This window comes from Netta rufina, assembly GCF_964035555.1.
Source record: "Netta rufina genome assembly, chromosome: 5".
Classification (NCBI taxonomy): domain Eukaryota; kingdom Metazoa; phylum Chordata; class Aves; order Anseriformes; family Anatidae; genus Netta; species Netta rufina.
Window position 1 is genome coordinate 21,212,605 of NC_140128.1, and position 16,973 is coordinate 21,229,577.

At 36.3% G+C, this 16,973-nt stretch overlaps 1 protein-coding gene across 5 annotated transcripts in view; it reads right to left on the bottom strand.

Moving 5' to 3' along the window:
• NUBPL (NUBP iron-sulfur cluster assembly factor, mitochondrial) overlaps window positions 1-16,973 on the bottom strand; it is an 89,581-nt gene that overhangs the window by 16,354 nt on the left and 56,254 nt on the right. For all 5 annotated transcript variants that reach the window (XM_084287007.1, XM_084287008.1, XM_084287006.1 and 2 more), the window contains 2 exons: window positions 7,418-7,503; window positions 1,352-1,472 (listed from right to left, as the gene is read on the bottom strand). In XM_084287007.1, coding sequence (XP_084143133.1) covers window positions 1,352-1,472; window positions 7,418-7,503 — 207 coding nt within the window. The remainder of the gene's footprint in view (window positions 1-1,351; window positions 1,473-7,417; window positions 7,504-16,973) is intronic.

A 16,973-nucleotide genomic window follows, 5' to 3' on the forward strand; every position in this document is an offset into this window, starting at 1 on the left:
CAGAAATTTTTATAATATCATATGGTATTGCTGTGCAATGGTCACCCTTGGAAGTATGAGCATACTAATCAGATCAAGTATTGTGATTCTAAATTTAACCCGTGGGGCATTTTTCTTAATCTTCAAACTGTCATTGAAAGGCTAGACTAAGGGAAATTTCACTGTTTTTTTTTCATATGTTTTGACCATCCCCTGCTAAACCTGCAATCTCTCACACCTCTCCTTATTAATCACTATTACAATAGGTTCTGCCTTGTTAGGGAATAAAACAAAAACATTTACGAGACCAACAACACAGCACATCATCTGTGCCTGTGTATCTAAATGCATGTTTGACTCAACTTCTTGCAGAACATTTGCATCCATCCACATAACCCAAGGCTGTAGAAGTCCCCTTGGGCTCTGATCGCAGCTCATTATATATTCATAAGACTAAAAGATAGCCCAAATGCATGTCTTTTAATTATATGTTGCTGTGTTATCTTAAGTTTGTGTCACACCTTGATGTTTTTGTGTTGATCTAAGTGAGCTTCCTGGTTCTTTTAATGAATTAGCTATGGAAAATCATTGAGATAATTATAGTAATACATGGAAACACATCATTAACACATGCAATTATCCCATTTACCAACTTAATTACGCTGTGTTTTTTTTTTTATACTGAAAGCACAGGTTGAAATATGCCTTTTTAAAGCAGCAACATACATTTTGATCGATGTATATTTTAGCTTATATGCACGCCAGATGATTTAATCATGGACAATTTCTGTTTTAAACATAAATTTTCTTTTGAAACAACATTTTGCAATTCAGCACATTCTTTTCATCTCAACACTTAAATATAATCATTAGTGTGTTTGCTTCCATGCTAGAGTAAAGGTATCTTCATATCAGCTATAGAAACTATTATATTAACTATAGAAACTATTCCAATGAACTGAATTTCAATTAACATATTTATTTCACACACACAATTCATTTAAATTAAATAAATAAGGAAACTTCTATTGGCATTATCAAACAGAGTTCTAAGGTCTAAATTTTACAGGATAGCATAGCATATTATAACAATGAATTTCAGGTAATATAGACATCATTACCAAAATAATCCATGTTCTGTATTGTTTGTAATTCAAATGAGATTTAAGATGCAATTCAAGAATTTGCATATCCAGTCCATATCCCATTAACAAGAATGATCCTGATAAGAATCAGAGCATGAAACAACAGGGACATTCATCTACTTAGACTTTTAATTCTATTCCATTTGAACGTGAATATACAGTAATTTAGAGTTGTGCAGTTCTGTAGTTCAGTTCATGCCATTAAAAAGCTTTTTCTACATCCTTACCTAGAACATCCAATCCAAGGGTTTTTGCTAGATCTCTTACACCATCAGCTCCAAAAATATGTGTCTCATGTTTACATTTGGGACACTGGAAAACACTCATATTTTGTACTAGTCCTAAAACCTGTTGAATTAAAAAGAAGTAATGTTGAAACCTGGGATTCAAGCATCAGTTGTTACTCATCGCTGACAACAAAGAAGAGATGATCAACACAGAATCAACAAATCATTATCAGCTTTTACTGTCTCAGTTTTGCTATCATTTGTACATTATTTAAAATTTTCTGTAATTATATCTCTCAAATATTATAGCTTCTTTGTCAAGAGTAGTACCTCTTGAACAGATCTAAGAGGTCCCCCTCCCAGACGAGGAGATGTATATTATATTTCCTGAACTCTGAATACTGGAAGAGTTTTCAGGTACTGTTTTATAGCTTTGTAATTTGCAATTTCAAGGAGCAAAATAAAAACATACCATTACAAGAAATGACAATCAGACATGCTTTCAAGATTTTTTCGTAAATTATCCTATAGTGAAATGTTTACAAAAAGAACCAGATTTGCTATTCTTCTGTAGAGAAGGAAACATTTTAAAGGTCAAACAACAGAAATAATTATGTGAAAGAAAGTTGCAAAACTACAGCATAAAAATCTAATACACATGTATTAGGTACCTTTCTGCTGGTGCCAGGTGTTCAACAGTATACATGCAAAATATGTCCTGAAAATTGGCCAGATCAGGCACAAAAGTATCTTCTTTCACAATGTACAATAATGCTAATGATAAAATTGATCGTAGTTTATTCACCTAGTAAACAAGACTGTTCACTGAAGTAGAGCAGAACTTCTCAAAAGTGATGACAACAGCACAAAAACACTTGAAAATTTCTACCTCTTTGCTAATCAACAAAAGATTTGCTTTAAGAGGTTCCATGCTACTCAATTTCATCTCACAATCTTTATGCTACTTAAGTATGTCACATACATTATAGCTGAGTTGTAAAAACATGATTATATTTTAAAGTACAGAAAAGCTGCTATATACCTTGTGGTATTCTGTGCTTTCTAAAATTTCCCAGAACATTCTAGTTCTGTACTTTGGCAAAGTTATTAGGATAGTAATGTATCCTCTGTGGCAATGAAACATATCTAAAAGGATGTTGGTTCAATGTAAGCAACAAGTCTTAAGTTAATCAATTAACAGTGGCCGTACAACTTTTGGCACCAGAAGTGAAAATAAAGACTTAACTGAAAGAATATGGAGGTAGCACTGCAAGTAAAGGCATGTTATTTACAATATCTTAAAAATTTCCATATATCAAAGTTAAAACTGATCAAAAGGCAATACCTTTTTTTTTTTTTTTTTTTTTTTAAGCTACACGTACCACTGTTACGTGTTTCATACCAACTTCTGTGTTTTCCTTTATTTATGTAAAGCTCTCAAAGGGTTTACAGCAAGGAACATTTTAAGGAACAGTAAAAAAAATAATAATATATATATATATATATATATATATATATATATACACTTAAAAAAAGAGAGATTACCTACTTTGAATTTAACAATACAGTTTCCTCATTTCCCACTGTCTCCCAGGGACTGCTAGAGAAGCAAGAGGAACAAATTTCTACTTGCTGGTACATCACCACAGATATTTTTTTTCATCCAGTTCTTAAACTAATATGACTTATGGCATACTAAGTGTGAGTACATGGCACAAAGGTGTAACAAGGGTGTACAGCCACAGTCTTCTTCCTGTTGACCTCTGAGGAGGCATTCATCCTGCTCTCCTTAAATTAAGGTCATGGAATTTTCACTGTGTTGACAAACTGGAGAATACTGGAGGGAACATTATTTGATGGAAAAAAAAACAGCATTTTAACTATGATACAGGGAAGCCATTATCTGCAGAACAAAGGAAAAAAAGATCTTAATATTTATGCTCTAAATGAATTCATCCACATCCAGATGTCTTGGGTTTTGAACATTTTGTTCTCCTCAATGTAGTTGTACAACACGTATGATACAGTGAATTCATAATCAAAGTCATGTAGTCTACTATTGTTTTGCAAATAGCTTAGAAATATTTCAGCTCTTTTGTTAGTTGAGATAACCTAATAACTGAAGAAGTCTTTCTGCCACAGTTACCACAAATACTGAGATACAACTGTATCCCCAATGCTAAATCAGTTTTAGAGGTCTTATTCAATGTCCTTTTTTGTTTCCATTCCAACAAATCTCTCTAAAAGCAAATGACATTTCAGCATTACACAGTCACTTTTACTTTCTCAGCTTTATTCCTATCTGTCATCCAACCAGTGAGCAGTGCATGTACAGTGATTACTGATGTATAAATTGTTCTTCTGGCATAGGAATAGATTTTTGGAATATTAGTTGCCAATTATAAATACCCAATTTGATACACAATCTGTCCAAACACACACACCTTTAGTGCTGAAGTCTATTTTTAACAAGCATATTTCTGCAGACATTTAGAGAAAGAAGAGATATCACTATTGTTTTCAGAGCTTTTAAATCTACAGACAAAGTAATTGGTCTTGCTAATACAGTGAGTAATAACTCATTTCCCTGCTCAAATAATACATCTGGAAAAGCTTCAAAGCAGCTCTGACTGTTTGCACAAACTATCCCGTAGGTACCTACGAGTCTGATTCTTATCCATAGAGAGTTCCTCTTCCTGAGCATTTCCCTGCAAACTTGGCTCAGTAACAACATGAAAACTATGACTAGATGCTCCACAGTACAGGAGCTAGCCTATGGTGCCAGAATACAAGACAGTCACAATACTGAACTTCATTTGGTCAAATTATTTTTCTGAATTGTAAAAAGACATCCATCAAGAAGTAAGAGGCAACTTACTTTTCATTATCAATGACCTGCATACGCGCTGTTTCTGAATGCTTACTTATTCCTTACATTCAACTAACCTTTTGGTTAAACTACAAATCGTGCCCAAATCCACATATAACTGCTCTCTCTATACAAAGAAAGAATGCCTGAGAAACCCACCTAAGTCATTCCCTGTACTTTAAGAACAGCTGGCGGTGAGGTCTGACTCCAGTCTGACTTGAACTGAAGTGGTGAGGGTTACAATTCCAGTTTGCCATAGACTTCCTATGGAAGTATGTCACTTGATGTTTTAGTGCTTCAAGTGAATATGCACATTCATATTTCTGTCTTCCTAGTTTTTTTCTTCTGACAAGAAATTTTTAGTTCTAACTGCAGCTCCCTATATGAAGCCATAATCTTGGCTAGGTACTGTAAGCTACAAAAATACCAACAAGTACGTATCTAATTAAACAACTTTTTATACATCTTAGAAGGAAATACATAGCTGTATTTACACAGTTTCTTTGAAACCTGGGAAATCCACAATGAATCCTTCCAACTCAAGGAAGCTACGAGGAAAGTTGCAGATTTAATTAAAGCCTTCTCATTTGCTTTCAGGGATATGCTTTTATCATAAACCCTACCCAACTGAACTCAATTTCAGAATGTGAAAACAGGCAATTTTTTCCTAAATACTCCAAGTTACTAATGTGGGTTTTTTCATTTTCTCTGTCAACAGCCCAGAGAAAGCCTCTAGGATCTATTAAAATGACAGCTAAACTCACATAATGGGACAAAGTCTTGAGAGTTCGTGGTGACAGTAGCCAGTATCACTTCACCACGTCCTGCCTTACCTGGTACACTGCACTTTGCAAGAGATGGGACTCTTCCTCTAATGACTACGTCCTAAGACTTAAAGTAAGACCTGCACTGTAATCCTGGCTCCCATGCTGACTCTCAATGACAGATTTCAATTAAATCCTTCTGTCATTTAATTTTAATTCAGTACGGGACAAACAACGCTAACAACTGTGACTTTACTTTGGTAATACTGTATGGATGTAATGTGAGGCTCTGGTAACTAATGACTGAAGCAGTGATGGGAAGGTGGTGTATAGATGCCTATGTGCACAAGGGAGACTCCGGTTTATGGAATAGAAGCAAGCACACTCAATGACTCACAGCTTAGCAGACTCTCAACTTCTTTGGAAAGTAGACTCTCTGCGATTGCTTTTTTTTTTTTAAAAAAAAAAAAAAGATTTTAAAGATCAGATTTTTTTACTGAGTCAACTGCATGATTAGGACACACAATTTTAATATGGCCCCACATATTTCACCTCTTTGATGAAAACCCCAGGTTTGAAATTATTATTTTAGACTTAAAACTAAATGTAATACATAAGCAGGATCTGCTTTAACACTGAGGTAAATGAGACATCTACACTGATGCACATACAAGGTGAGAAAAAAAGTAAAGCACCAAATAACAACAGATGACTGGCTTGAGAGCATTCAAACTCAGCATCTGGCACAACTGCTTTGCTGTGGCTTATCATTCGAGTAAGACAGATCTGAGGACTCCATCAAATCTAAACAGATACTTAAAATCCTATCTACCAGCAGTCAAATAAACAGCAGCCAAGTTGGTCATAGAACACATGATTTTGTGGAAGCCATTCTCTTCAAGGAGCACTGAAGAAAACTGACTTAGAAAGAAATCTGGATAATTTCTTACAGGAAGGAAAATTCAGTGAAGTACTAAATTGAATACGATTTTATATGAGGAAGATCGTCTTGCATGATTTTAGCAAATCCGAACAAAATCAAAACAAAGCATTTCATATGCTTTTCTTCTGTCATATCTACATGTATATCTGTATCTATATATATGTATGCATGTATTTTTTTTTAATAGCAAACAATAAATGCTGCTTTCATTTTGGTGCAAAGATACTTCATGAATAGTTAATTATAAGGAATTTATCTATTTATTTCTTTTGATAATCTATCCTGTAAATTAAAACAAAAAAGGCAAAGCAGTCTCCTCACGATTTCTGTTGCTTTTCTAAAAACTTAAAGAATGCACTAGCCACTCAAGAAATTTCCCTTTCTTAATAGACAGTAGAAGTGACCTTCACACAGATAAGCCATAAAATATACATTTTTTTTTAAATTAAGTACAGTAAATGGCTTTTTTTTCTTTGCTATTTAAAATAGGGAAGCATTTCAGTTTGTATTTTCTCATCAAATGCACATTTCAAATGAAAAATGAGTCTCTTCGTGAACATACTCCAGAGTATAACATTCAGTTACTTAGCAACTTGTAACACTGTCAAGACCTTACAGCAATTTAATCAAATTTTTACCTAGAAAATCCGTTTAATTAGTAGCTTATTTTTAAAAATTAATATAAGAATAATAAACAAAAATATATGCTTCTTACATTATTTCAAATCATTTTTTGTAGTTCTTCAATTTAGATCTAAAATATTAATTCAAACCAGTTCAGTGAAAAAACACAATTATCAGTGAAAACTTCCAGAATATTAAAAAAACAAGAAATCAAGTCAAATTTGTTACCTTTCTAATATTTCCTCATTTTCCCTCCATTTCAATCCACATGAATATTGGGGATAGTTTTAAACATTTCATTTCCCAAACAAGCAAGCTACCACATTAACTCTAAGCCTAATGAGAAACAAAGCAACAAAGATGGACTTGCTGGTGTAACAGTCACAAAGCCTTTCAAAAGGCAAAGTGACAATTAGGTATGCACATATCTTCCCAAAATCTTAAATTTCCTTCTTAAAATGAAGGTGTTTTTTTCCACATCTCAAGAAATTTCAAATTTGAGCTCTAACACAGAGATGAAGAGAACATATATTGAGGATATAGTAAGACAATGTATTTGGAAAACACAGATGGCTTTATAAATCATCTCTGTCTGGTTAGCTGTCTGACATATTCCAGGTGATTAAAAAACTGTTGTAAAAGAAATTAAATACTATTACCACCTAATTCTGACAAAATTCTTCTTTCCCTTCTGTTAAAGTAAACTTCTGATTCAGATATAAGGCAGATTCTAATTTATTTTTTCCCCCAAACAAGAATTTATGAGATTAAAATGATTCGTGAATAGATTGTTCACCTATTACAGCATATGGAAATTTTCCACGTTTTTAAAAAAATCTATAGGTATTTTTAATATAGATGCTTACAGGTACATGGACTTTTCTAAACATTTCAGCTCCCTTGCGTGCATCCAATAAAGCCACATCTTGTGGAGTGGAGATGATCACAGCTCCTGGGAAAAGAAAACATGAAACATCATTGAAGTTTATATTATGATTCAAAACCGCTAAATATTTTGGCTGTTCAATACTTTTTAAGAAATAAAATTACAGTTTCTTTATTATGCAGTGATAAAAACAACTGAAATATAATGCAGAGTGATAAAAATAACTTAGAAAAATATAAGATGAAAATATCTACGTAGAACACATTTATATTTTCTAAATGAGAAAATGGCTCTAGTTGTTATATGACCACAAACAGACGATAACATGGTCCACACGCTCACAATTTGCAATGGTGATATTCTGGAAATACGTACACAGTAACTGTTCCATGCCATCTGAAAGCTTTTGATTTAACCTCAAACCTTGCACTAAAAGCAAGAGGCAGCTATCTGCCATTAGCTTCTTTCTTTCTAAACCTGCTGGGCTTTCGGATACCACAACTGGCAGGCACAAACTTGAAACCAGTTATTCCAGGCACAGCACCAAGGAAGTCTAACATGATCGTGGCTGTATGAATGATTCTAAAATAGACCGATGCATACACACTTGCATAATGTTTGGGGAAAAATAGCGCCCTATTGCTCACCAGTCAGGCATGACCCCAAGTTCCCTGATAATTAGGGCTCCTAAGAATTATTAACTACTCAGAACAGATAGAGCTCTTTGTTAGAGGTAAGAACATAGGAAGTCTACACATTACTATGTTACATCATTTCATGACTAACACAGCCTGCAAAACCGATATTGCCGTTAAAATATTCCCTATCACTTCACAAAGAGCTGTGTCTGCATCTTTTTGCATATGCTCAGGGGCTTCAAATATTGTTTTCTTAACACTTGCATCAATAATATGCTCATATCCATCCCTATTTTTAAAAAATGGGTTATAAAGCATCACATTAGTGAGCAATTGATTAGTTCTGGTTTTACAGTGATCAGCCAGTCTCCTAAGTATGTTATAAAAATATCTCTGCTAAGTTGTATCACATTAACCTCACAGGAGAAATTTGTGCCCACCTTCACGCTGAAAGCAATTACGATATATAATTTCAGACACATGGGCCTGCAGTTGCCACCCTTTGGTGTACCTGTCAAAGGAAGACACGTATAGATTTCCCTAGTCATCACCTGGGACTGCATACTGGGAGCTTTGATGTCCCTAAGAGGCCTCCCAGTTTGGAGCAGTGGGACAGGCAGCCTTGCCCCTCACCACAGCCCTGTGCAAGCCATGTGCTGCATGGTGGCATCTCATCTGCGTGACAGTCAGCCGTTTCCAAACATTGCCTGACAGCACATGTGAATGTTTTCCACCAGTGTGCTTAACCTCTAATTTGCAAAAGAAAAATACAATCTGGCACCTCGCTCCTGAAAAGCTGCCAATCTCTGCCTTACATAATATTAGACACAAGTCCAAAAACTGAACAGCATATGTAATGTACTAAGCAAATGCAATTTCCCTATTGTTCTCTAAAACTCTGGCATCCAAATAATTTGCTGGTTTTCCCAAGTTGACCTGCTTTCAATGACACAGCAAAGAATAACATAGAACGCTTCCAGTTACATCTACAACACCTTAGCCAGTCATTCCAATGAAGTGTGGGGTTACACTTCACAGACAATGCTGAAATACAGGGTTAATTCCACAAAATGCGTGCACCCTACATATTTAGGCTCAATAAAGATCTTCCAATACTTAGACAAAGTGCTTATCATAGCTGTCTCTTCAAACAAAACTAGAAAACTAGAATTTGTGTCTTATGTGTTCACACATACACAGTAGTTGTTTCACATGGCAGGTTTTGTTTCTGCTTTTTTTTAAAAAAAGATATTGGCTCAGTTAACATTCTGTATATCTTCATGGAGAAGTTAACATGCAGTCAGCAGAACTTAACTGACCATTTTCTGGTCCAACAACTTTTTTTAAACAAATCAAACTAGGCACAATGCAAACATCCAATATAACCATAAACAGCTTATTTGGGAAAGGTTTTGTTTTGTTTTGTTTTGTTTTACGCTAATAACCTGTTGCTAGAGAACCTTACCCAAAGGGAAAATCTCAAAAGATGAAAAGATTCAATGGTATTTTGCAGAGTTTAGGCTGCCTTGAACACAAACTCCCTGTACAAAAATTTCAACTTCTGTCACATGTGAGTTAAAACTAAGCTTGTGGATAACTTGGATGGCTTTTTCCACAGAATGAAAGGCAACATAACCAAGAAGCCGGTGCTGAGGGTGTAATAGGTCTCTCTCTACTATTTTAATTTTTGTTCTGAACTGGATTACGGAACAAAACCACTACATTATTTCCCTCTAGTAAATTTTTTTAAAGTTACTTTTGTTGCTCCTGTTTGTGAGAATACTGAAATTTGGTATCACATCCTTCTACTGACACTGAGGACAGTGCTTCTTAGAAAAAGAAGCGAGACCACAGGTGCTGCCTCTGATAACCACAGAGGTAACTGTAACAGCAGCAATAAAAAAAAACTTCACTTAGACTGTATGCACAATCGCTTAAGAAAGCAGAGCACAGTATGCACTAATCAGACTAGTCATGTTAGTTAAGCATCTGACACTTTCATAAGCAGTGTAAAGAAGGCTATTTAAAATTACTGTAATTTCATTAGGATTTGTCTTCTGGTTCTAAAGCACTTCCCTGGGGCCCAAACTAGTTAACAGTATCTTCATTAAGTGATTTACTTCACATCAACATAGAAGATCCAGGACATCTCCTCATTTACATTTCTTGAAGTAAAATGTAAATTAAAGGTGGTCTCAAGGAAGTACTACCCACCAACTTTCATCAAAATGAAGCTAAGTTCCATATTCAATTATTGATTCAATTTACTTTTTAATTAGAAGTAAATCTGATTCAATTCTGAACACGCTAATTTGGAAAAGAAAAGCAGTACACTACAGTTCTTCAGGAGCTCCTACCTTAAATTCTATTCATACATAGTTCAGTGAAAATTAAATCCTTAAAATAACCTAGAAACACGAAAATAAGTTCAAAAAAATATATTACAAACAGTTACCAGTGATTTACTGACTTGCAGAATCTGATGAGCCTTTTGACCTATTTATGAAATACCTGTTTGGTGAGTGATTATTTCCTTGCAAACAAACTGAAACTCAGGCACAAAACCACAGGACTGGAAGGGACTTCAAAGGTCATTGGCTCCAGTCCACTCCTAATGCTGGTATCTATAGGAAACCTGTCCAAATCTTATTAAAAGTAATTGCAGATTGCGAAGTTTATTATGGAGAAGATCCAGAACCTTTACGGTCAGAAACCTTTTTTTGATTTCCAGACTAAATTTATTCACAGTGAGCTTGTACTGACTTATAACAACATTCTTTAAATTAAGTGCATTTTCTGTCTCTTTGGTACAACTGCTAGCCCAGCAAACCCAACCTGAAGTTCAGGAATTCAAATCATTAGCAGCATTATTTCCTCAACTAGCAACAGAATGTGGCAAATGAGACTTGCCTCAGTGTTCCCCTTTGCTGAATAAGTTTGCATACTTAATTCAGAAAGCAATTCAAATGACGGGCAAGAAAGAACACAGCACACACCTTCTTTGCTGTTTTGGCTCTACGTGGTTAATAGGAATATCAAACAGTAGAGTTATTTTGATCAATAAAGTAATGAAATACGACTGAATTCATGCACGCAGCATGACTCTTGAAGCAATACATGCAATGTTTACACAAGCCTGTCTAAATAATGCAAACTAAAGCTGACAAATTGAACAGAGAAGTTCCAGAAACTATAATGTTATCACATCGCACATTAAAATATAGTGTAAATTCTATCTTCACAGTTGTGTGCAGAAGAATAATTTCTATGCCTTGAACATACGCATCTAACAAGCACATTTAGGTTTAACTGGCACATCTTATTCATGCATTTCATTTCTTCTTGTAACTTCACTGTATTTCAGTCAAAGAGCTGAGGCACTTTGCATTAATAGAAACTATGCTAACTATATTTTTAATACTTAGCATGCAAAATAGAGAGACAGAACTAACAGCAGCCTGATGTTTGCCCTTCTTCTTAAAACCCCAGGTGCTTAATCCCCAGCAAAAGAAAGGTGTGCTCGCATGGTGCACTGTTACTCACCCTACTCGTGGACTGGTGCTTAGGAAATGAGAAATACTGCAAAAACCTTTAATTTCTGCGTAGAGAAAACATCACCTACATTCACCTGTATCACTAAGGTCTGCATTAGACATTTTGGGTTACAAGACACAAGGTGCAATCTCCCCAAGCCTTAAATACAGTTAATTTGTACCTAAGCAAATCACTTAGGCTCTCTTTCAAGCCAGTGAAGAAAAACAGGCAAGTCTAAAAAAACAGCTGATAAACTCAGTTTACAAGATCGACCTTAGGATGAAAAGATTCGCTCTTTAACATAATCCTTTTTTTTTTCCCGCTCTGATATCTACAAAGGCAGACTTCATAACTAAGCTACGTGCATCTCATCCAGACAGATGACTAAGAATGCAACCTGCCCTTGCCAATATTAGATTAATGACTGGATTATATCACCTCGATTCTTACTAACTTAATAAATAATGTCACCCAGAAAACTGTGGAGTGAAAAGTAACAGACCAGAAAGACTGACAAATAGAGTTCAGGAGGAAAAAGACACAAAGACATACTGCATTTTTCTAGTAATTGCGCCTGCTGATAGGCAGGCATTGAACACTTGCAGGGAACCACATTCAGACCTCAACGCAGCTGCCAATGGCCTGATCTGACCACATTACCATGCTTTTTGTAGCTTTTGCTACCTCTTCCATTGCATCAATTTCAAACTTCCAGGCAAGACTTTCAAGTTATAAATAGCCTAATGAACCAGAATCATCTCCACTATGGATCTTCAGAGACCTGCTCAGGTTCTGTGCAATTTCTTGTTATTTCATAAAATATGCTTGCAATTACAGGATAGCTTGCACTTGAAGATGCAGAATGAGCTATTGTTCGTCTTTGCTAGAATTACAGAATTTCAGTTGGTGATGCTTAAAGTTGCACTAACATTAAAAACTTGCCATCTCCTTGGATGAACCTCATAAAGAAGTTCCTTTAGGTTGTGTGTGACACGTCTCATTGCAACTGGTAACCCGAAAGAATCCTTAGTCTGACTTTCCTTTAAGGAATCCTTAAAATTCATATCATAGCGCAGAATTGTCCTAAAGTCTGGATCCTGGCTGTGTCCCATCTCCAGCCTGCTTCTTACCTTCCTGGAGGAGTCTGAACAGCTGCTCAGATGGTGTATGTTCCCAACAGCCACACATCCTCTTCTGCCCACAAACTAGCCGGTAATCAGAGACTGAGGCGCTACCACCCTGCCCACATGAAAAGAGGACATGAATTTTACAGCAAGCTCAGGGAGAATCCTATACTCTTATTGACAGGAACTTCATCTGTAAAAACTGAGCAAAGGAGTATCAGTAGCTGGACAAAGCTGTCATCCTGCAGTTCAATTGCCCTCACCCAACTGGCCAGTAAGTATTGTAACATCCATTTTGCACTAGATCACATGGAGAAAGCCATAAAGAAGATGCTGATTTTGGTAGTGGTAAACAATACACGGGTCATCCAATACATAACATTTACTTGGTAAACTGTTAGAGCACTGAAAATATTTGTAGTAGCATCTGTGAACAAGCATTAGTTACAAAATACATGCCTAAAATAAGAAGTTACTCCCTCACGGACACATTGCCACATTGCACTTTTCTTTGGCTGTCTGAATTAGCATTTTTCTGCTTTACTCCATTGCACCTCCTGCCTTCAAGGCCTTTTGCCACTTACATCCAAATTACAGTGCACATTATACTAGGCAAGAGCAAAGTCCAAATATTCTCTTTTGACAATTAATATGATTTTTAAAAAAACTCTCACAATTTCTGAGAGGTGCCAATCAAAAGAGAGCTAGGGAAAAGAGTGCTCCTATTCCAAAAAACAAAACCAACAACAAAACTACACAACACAAAATACTTCAATCATGTCCACAAACTTGTTTTTAACTTTTTTCCCCAGAGGTGAGGGTGAATGCAGTACCATTATTCACATGGATTTTTATTATCCTTTGTAATTGTCAGCTGAACTCTATGCTTGTTTATTCTTCCTATTCAGAATGGTCTGGAAAAAAAAGAAGCAATTACAGCAAATGTGCTGCTTAACATACACTCAGCCACTATTGCCAGACCTCTGAGAACCTCAGTTTTCAAAGCCTGTGTACATCACAGCTTTTTTCCTCAATACCTAGAAACTATTTTTTAAAGAGTAATAAAATTCAAAGAACTTGCACTGAACATGATCTCACTTCAGCTTGGACAGGAAATCCGTCAAATATCCACGAGCCAAGAGTTAAGTTTAAAGTAATACTAAAACAGTTTGAGCCATTAACATGTAACTCATACTGCATTTTGGTCTCTAAATTAAATGTACAGTCTACTGGGTTAGGCACTTCATGATTAACTGCTAAGACCATCCAAAGCTAAGATAACCTTGATGATGATTTTCATTTGTCAACTACAGCTTTTCTGGCAAAGGAAAAAACACTATTTAAACATACAAATAGCTGGACAAATGCAACTGACAATTTAAAAAAATCCTAATGTTATGACTAATGGTTGGTTGTTGTTGTTAATCTGTCCTAAACCTATTTGCTTTTCCTTTCATGCAGTTATTTAAAATACCAGAATATAGCATGAAAGAAATAATAAATCTCCACAGCTATCTGAAAAAAGTATAAAAATCTAATGTTAAAAATATTTGCAATTCAAAAATAGATCAAGTAAAATTTACCTTAAAAAAAAACTCAGACGGCTTCCATAAAATATCTTCAAAAATTTACTGTAGATACTAACAATGCACAACCTCCATAAAAGAAAAAAGCTAGCTCAGAAACAGAGAAAAACATTGTAAATCATTGTTAAACTAAAAGGAAAGATCAGATGCCTTGCAACTGTGATTTGCATCAAAGTAAGAGATATTCAACCAGGGGCAAACAGACACTTACACAAAGAGCACTGACAGAATACAGATATACCTACAATCAAAGCATATGCTACATGCAACTCGTATGGTTGCACTGGTTAGGGTTGGGTTTTTTTGATCATTTCTCTTCAGAAAAGACAAAAGAATGCTGCCATACCTACCTACTTTGTGATTTCAGTTAATTTAAGAAGACACCTTTATCTCAGAAATCACAGTCTTTTTCCATACCAACACCGTGGAAAATTTTAAAAAGAAAACAAAAGTCATTTTCTTTTTTAAAATTATGTGGAATTCCTTTTTTTTTCCTCTTCGTTTTCAGTGCTTCTTAACTGGATCTTGCTGGTTTTGTACATTATTAGATGTTAAGCAGGATCCAGTTCAGCTAAGCAGCTCCATGGGGCAGATATCCACACTGCAGCCCATGGAGGAGCCTCCAGTGGAGCAGGTGGATGTGGCCTGGAGGAGGCTGTGGCCCATGGAGAGCCCCCGCAGGAGCAGGCCCCGGGCCGGAGCTGCAGCCCGTGGAGAGGAGCCCACGCAGGAGCAAGGGGGTCTGGGGGGAGCTGCTGCCCACCTGTGGGGGACCCGTGCTGGAGCAGTTTGCTCCTGGGGGATGGATGGACCCTGTGGGATGGAGCCATGTGGGAGCAGTGCTTGAAGAACTGCTTTCTGTGGGCAGCCCCCGCAGGCTCAGTTTGAGAAGGACGGCATCCCATGGGAGCGACCCCACGCGGAGCAGGGGCAGAGAGTGACCGTGAAGGAGCAGTGGAGATGAAACATCACAGACTGACTGCAACCCCCATTCCCCAGCACCACTCGGGAAGAAGACATACAAGAGGGTCGGTGGGGATGCTTTCCGTTTCCTTTTAGTTTCTCACTGCCCTAGCCTACTACAAGCCTACTCTCCCTACGCTGAGCCTGTTTTTCCCATGATGACAATTGGTGAGTGATCTCCTTGTCCTTATCTCAACCCTTGAGCCCCTTTTCATCCTATTTTCTCCCCCTCTTCCTTTGAGGAGGGCAAGTAAGAGCATGGTGTGATGGAGTTTACTTGGCCATCAGTGTTAAGCTACCACAGTGGCACACACACTGCTATCGTCTACAGTTGTTTACAACATGAGATGTGTGGCATTGACATATAATTGAATAAATAGCGTTTGGCTTACTAGGTTGGTATGTAGCATGCAATGAAGTGTTTCAGAATTTAAAAATGCCAACTTTCTTCAAGTTGGTAGTATTCTTCTACTCTTTTCTCCTCAATTAACATATCTGAATAGAGAAAATACTGCTATGACTTTTAAAGCTTAATCAGTACAGACAGAAATAAGCTTTTTGTTTTCATTTAAACCTATCTATCAAAACAGTGTTGTCAAAAAAGAATTATTAATTACAATTCTTTGAAAATATGTATTTGAAGTAACAGAAACTCCTTTGGTAAGTATTTCAGCCGTTATCTGCAAAAGACATTCAGGAGATAATTACGATCCACATATTGCTGAAAGTTACAGCCCTTAGGAAAAATTACTTAATTTGTGGAATAAGGCAACAAAAAGAAGGTAGGATCTGTGCACTGTGTTGGCTTTAAATCTAAAAGGTGATGAAAGTAATTCCCTGTATGGCTAGCAATGACAACACTTCTGCTTTTATGGAACTTGACAAAACACATAAATAGCATATACATTGTTTTCACTTTGCTCATCTTGACTAATGGTCTTTCCTGATTTTCAGTAACAGCCTTTTTTAAGCTTATTATTATAAGCTTATTATAATAAGATGCTTTGTGGGGAGGGGAAGGGGGAATAGAAGAGGAAAAAAAGGCAAAAACCAAAACCGTTACTTCCCAAAGATGGGAAATTTAAGTGCACTGAAATAAAACAAAACCTTTTACATTTACATCTATTTATGCAGTTCAGTCCAAATGTCATCATTGTAATTATTAAGAGACTGTTCAGTAAGATCTGTAATTATTTGTCTCAGTCCACTTCCCACTGGACAGGTGTGTACTTCTAATGTTTTTCACCATCATGGCATCTTGATGTCCAGAGAAGAGAGTGATATGACAAAGTTTAGAAAATGAAATGACAATTCCATTATTAACCTGGAGCCAGTTCTGTCAACTGGGACAGAGTGTCAGCCTATACAGCTGTCAAGCTGTCGCATTTTACTAATGCTAACTTCACTTTAATGTTAATAAAGAAAGGGTGACAGGCAGCCTAACATAGTTAACAGTCTCCACAATTTAGTTTCTCTAAGAAGTACTTGTGCTAACAGGGTGTCAGGACACTCTCTCCAAGAGGCAGGCACTTTCTCCTACCCATGCAGTTTCTGCTATCAAGATAGCCTTCGGTCCTGGGGGTCAGAATCAACTTTCTAATGAGAGAGAATGAAGAGCTTCTCTCCTTATGTCTAGGAAAGCTCATTCTCCAGCTCCTATTCACTGGATTTATTATTTATTCACTGGATTT